The sequence below is a fragment of the Conger conger genome, chromosome 11 (genome assembly GCF_963514075.1).
Source record: "Conger conger chromosome 11, fConCon1.1, whole genome shotgun sequence".
Classification (NCBI taxonomy): Eukaryota; Metazoa; Chordata; class Actinopteri; order Anguilliformes; family Congridae; genus Conger; species Conger conger.
The window spans coordinates 47,070,680-47,075,679 of NC_083770.1; the positions used below are offsets into that span (position 1 = coordinate 47,070,680).

Consider the following 5,000-nt stretch of genomic DNA (forward strand, 5'->3'; position numbering starts at 1 on the left):
CACTGATGTTACTGACTGAGCGTCTGAAACACACAGAATACACACTGTAAACTACATCACACACACTCGCACACACACACTCACTGTAAGACCACAACACACACACACACACATGCATACACACTCGCACACGCACACGCACACGCACACACACACACACACACTCGCACTCGCACACGTATACACACACACACACACACAGATACACAGTAAGACCATAACGCGTATACCCCGACAAACACAAAGCCCCGCTACATGTTATATGTTCCTGACATTGCATGTAATGACACAGAGAAGCAATCTACAGGAAACTCAAGGCAGCCGCTCGTGAAAGATAAATCATCTATTTACAGGAGCGCCTTTCTGCCCTGGTGATTCATGGCCTACCCAGCATGCCCTGCTCACGTACTCTGTCTCCCGTCTACAGCCGGCAAGCCTCACAGTGAGAAGGCACAGAGGAGCGACAGAGCGATGCATGCAAATGATATGTGCTTATATGTCATGACATGTCGTGTCATGTCATGACATATGTGTTTATATGTCGTGACATGTCGTGTCATGCACTGTGATTTACGTACATTGTAATGTTTTCTTCGTAAACGCGTACAGTGTGTGGAAATATGTCAGGCCGAAAAAAGCCCTTTTGAATTGAGAATTCTGAATTGAGAGCGAGAGAAGGAGAGATAGAAAGCACATGGGAGATAACACGCTTAAGTGTTTGATGAGTTATTTCATGTAGGTCTCAGGAGAGAGGCCGGAACAGGACCCCAGGACAGGCCCACTCCCTCGCTGTGCTGACTCTCTGTGGGTCTGACAGGCTCTGCTGTACCACAGGTGAGACCTAACGCTTGCAGTTGGAAAAATACTCTAGCTGATGAAATCATGCTCGCGGTCTTCTCCCCCGCCCCTGCGGTAAGGGGGGAGCCTATTCGACAGATTATTCGAAAAATGTTTCGCAACCTGTCACACACAAGCTGGAGGGAAGTGAAACACGAAACCCCCACAAAAAAAGCTCGGCACCGTCAGAAAATACGCTCCAATGTAGCACAGATTGTGTAAACCACCGAGATGGTCAACTCCTGACTTTCCTCGCTTTCCTCCGTATGAGGGTGGACCAGGTGACCAGGTGTGACCATTGACGATCCGCACACTTTGTGCCGCTGCAGTATATTACAGTACAAAGCACCGACTGACACGGTACTGCCATTCATGAATATACTGTATTTAGCACATGGAGACGGGGTGTGGAGCAATGGAGTAATGTTGGGTTAAGGGCCCAACAGATCCCATTGTGGCCACCCCTGGGATTTGAAACCACCATCCTTCCTGGTGCCAGTCAAGCACCTCAGACACTAGACTAGACAGCGTTAAGAACACGGAGATGAGTATCTGGCACAGTCAGTCTGTGACTGAAGTCGTCAGGGGAGACCAGGGCGGTCTGAATTCAGGTTTGGGAGTGGAGGTGAACGGGGAGCAGAGAGCGTCTCTCTCCCCAGGTGAGACTCACCTGTGCTGGGTGTGGTCAGCAGCGGTCACGGTTATAAAGGCAGGGGAGTCCTCCATGGCGTCGAAGTACTCCGTATCCTCATCTTCGTCACTGGCCTCCCCTTTCAGTGGACGCTCGCTCCCTCCTACGGGAAACCAAAGCCACGGTTACCCGCCATCGAGTCCCACAGACACAATATCTTTATCCAGCAGTCAGCTTAAGGGCTCCTAAGGTTCGGAATGGGACATAAAGGCATGTCAACCAGACCGAATGATAACACAGGACGACTTGACAGCCACAGGTAAATGCAAACCCTAACAACAGACCGGGGCCCTGCCTGGCTCTGAGACTTGAGTACACCCCTGCTCCTCAAATTACATCCCTCGAGGGGCGAGAACTGCCGGTTTTCCACCCCCGCTTTACCCGGCAGTCAGGTATGAAGACGGTCTGGCCGACCAGTAGCACTACCTGTTCAGTTAATCACCTGGGAGGGAAAGAAAACCAGGGCTGGATCTGGATTCAAGGGCCAGATTTGAGGATCTCAGGTGCTCACCCTTCAGTTCAGGAAGTGACGTCATCGCTGCAAAGGGCCTGCCTGGAACCTGGCCTGCTTTAAATGCCACCACTGCAGCTAAACTAAAAAGTTTGGGCCCTGTTTTGCAAGCAGGTAATCTACACCTACAGCCGCCTGACAGATCTGATAGAAACATCTACTTAACCACTGACTCACAGCTGGGAAATAACAAGGGTTACAGCGCAGCAACAGAGCGAAGTTAACAGATCTAATTAGGAAGAAAAATCGCTCCAATTTAGAGTGCTGCTTCTCTCCACCTCCCCTTCTCTAAGCTGCATCTGGGGAGGCGCGCCGCAGTCCGCAAAAACCAAAGAATAAGACAAGTATTTTAGTCTTTTACTGAGACTTAAAATCTTATTTCTTTTATCTATTTTTTTTTATTTGCTAAGTAAGACAAAATGAGGTTCACTTCAAGATTTGCCCAACGGGGAAAGAAAGTTTAACTTGTCAAGCAAACAAGTGGCTCGACAAAACAAGCTAATATAGATCTGGAGTCTGGTTACAGGACGAGCTGAAGACTGAATGTCTGCAGTGTGACGTAACGGGCCGCGCCTCGCGCCCACAGCTCCGCGGCAGGAGAGCGCCGGATTAGCGGTGAAGCCTCAGTCGCGCGTCGGCCAGCGGCCGGGACGCCGGGCGCTGGCGGGAGCAGGGATCAGGGCCCGGGGCCCAGGGGAGGAGAGGGGGCTCAGAGGGGCTGCGTGGGCCGGAAGGCGGGTTCGGGATGAGACCCGGCCCGGTAAGACCTGGGAACCTCTGGGGAAGCGGGGCGGCGATAATTAGGCAGAGAGGCGGACGAGCCGGGAGCTGCAGCTGGCAGTCAGGGGAGCGTTAGCGGTTATTAGCACAGATGGGACAGAAATGCTCTCGATCCGCACGCGAGGGAGAGGGTCTGCCCCCCCCGGGGGCCACAGCTGCGAGAGTCTCACTCAGGGACGACATGGGGGATCAACATAAGGAGAACGCAGACGGAGATCACAGCATATCACAAATATATTTACAAATATCACTCATGGTGACCCCAGTGCCTCACAAACTCACTCATAGAGACCAACTTACTGGGACCACAGAAACTCACACACATGGCTAGAAACCCACTTATGGGGACCCCAGTACCTACATAGAGACTCACTTAGGGGGACCAGAGAAACTCACACACACACACGGATAGAAACCCACTTATGGGGACCAAATACGACTGAGGACCAGAGAACCACACTCAATATGGCAAATAAAGTATACTGTATACTACAAGCACGCTCTCAAAAACAGGAACGAGGTCATATGAAGGCAAAGGAGAACTCAGCTGACTTAAACCTCAATCAGACGAGTTAAAGGGGGTAAGATAAGGAGCACGAGGTAGGACAGAATGTTCTGGAACCTGTGAAGACTCTCCTGTTACAGGAAATCACATATTACGTGGTGTCAGTCAGTGTGAGCAGCAGTTCCAGGTGAAATGATTATTTAAAATTCTAGAACACCTGGACAGGACTTCCATAACCTTTTAGACACCAGTAAAATTGTCGGTTGTGTGCAGCCACTTACAGTCTAGTGCAGGGATGGGAAAGGCAGGCCGTATCTGTTTCTGGATTTCAGACCAACGTCGGCTCTTGATTATTTAATTAGAACCAATCATCTACTCAATCTGTCATCTTCAGCCACAGTGCGTGATATAAACAGCAGACGATTAAAGTTCTTTTCTTGTAGCATTCTATTATGGTCTAATTGAATCGTCAATCATTCATGGTGCATATGGCTAACTAGCTGACTGGTCGCTGCAAAATCCTGCATATACATCGGCCCTCCAGGATTGTCATTGTCCATCTCTGGTCTAGTGAGTACTTGTGTAGTCAGGTACAGTCTAGAGTGGTTGTGTAGTTGTGTAGTCAGTTACAGTCTAGAGTGGTTGTGTAGTTGTGCAGTCAGGTACAGTCTGTGAGTGGTTGTGTAGTTGTGTAGTCAGGTACAGACTAGAATGGTTGTGTAGTTGTGTAGTCAGGTACACTCTGTGAGTGGTTGTGTAGTTGTGCAGTCAGGTACACTCTGTGAGTTGTTGTGTAGTTGTGTAGTCAGGTACAGTCTGTGAGTGGTTGTGTAGTTGTGTAGTCAGGTACAGTCTGTTGGTGTAGTGCGGCTGTCAGCCCTGTCTAGCGGTAGCTTGTCTAGCGGTAGCATGCAGTGTAGCGGTAGCGTGTCTAGCGGTAGCGTGTCTAGCGGTAGCGTGCAGTCTAGCGGTATCGTGCAGTCTAGCGGTAGCGTGCAGTCTAGCGGTAGCGTGTCTAGCGGTAGCGTGCAGTCTAGCGGTAGCGTGTCGTCTAGCGGTATCGTGCAGTCTAGCGGTATCGTGCAGTCTGGCGGTAGCGCGCGGTCTCTCTCGGTACCGGCGGCTCTCTCACCCTGGCGGCCGGCGGGCGTGGCGGGCGCGGCGGGCGTGGCGGGCGTGTTGCTGGCGAGCGCGGGCGCCTCTCTCCAGGCCCGTTCCAGGCTGTTGTGCTGCTTGGCTAGCTGCTCGATGGTCTCCTCCAGGTGGATGCGCTGCTCCCGCTCATACTGCAGTGCCCGCTGCCATCTCCGGCTGTGCGTCTCCGCTAGGTCCAGGAAGTCCCGGCACGCCTGGGGAACACACGGGGGGACACGCACGTGAGCGCAGGAGGTCCGAGCGCTCGTCTGCCGGAAGGCTGTAGGTTCAATCCCCACCCTGGGTGTGTCTAGTGTGTCCCTATGCAGGACACATCACCCTCAATTGCTACCAACGAGCTGGGAGTTTTGGTCTTGTGGTACGATTTAAGTCTTATTTACTCTCTCAAGTAGAAAATATTATCTTGTTTTAAGTTATATTATATATTACCATCGGCAAACCTTGAAATGAGTGAAACTTTCTCACCTCCTTGGCAATATGACGTAATTTTATCCTATTCAGAAAAAAAATGAAAGAAATGA

The 5,000-nt window shown here is 51.1% G+C and overlaps 1 protein-coding gene across 6 annotated transcripts in view; it reads right to left on the reverse strand.

Annotated features, from left to right (window-relative positions):
* Window positions 1-5,000, reverse strand: part of osbp2b (oxysterol binding protein 2b) — an 89,771-nt gene that overhangs the window by 19,512 nt on the left and 65,259 nt on the right. For 5 of the 6 annotated variants that reach the window (XM_061260005.1, XM_061260007.1, XM_061260010.1 and 2 more), the window contains 3 exons: window positions 4,442-4,673; window positions 1,508-1,631; window positions 1-23 (listed from right to left, as the gene is read on the reverse strand). The exon at window positions 1-23 is cut by the window's left edge and continues 44 nt beyond it. In XM_061260005.1, coding sequence (XP_061115989.1) covers window positions 1-23; window positions 1,508-1,631; window positions 4,442-4,673 — 379 coding nt within the window. The remainder of the gene's footprint in view (window positions 24-1,507; window positions 1,632-4,441; window positions 4,674-5,000) is intronic. The other variant, XM_061260006.1, reaches the window with a different exon arrangement.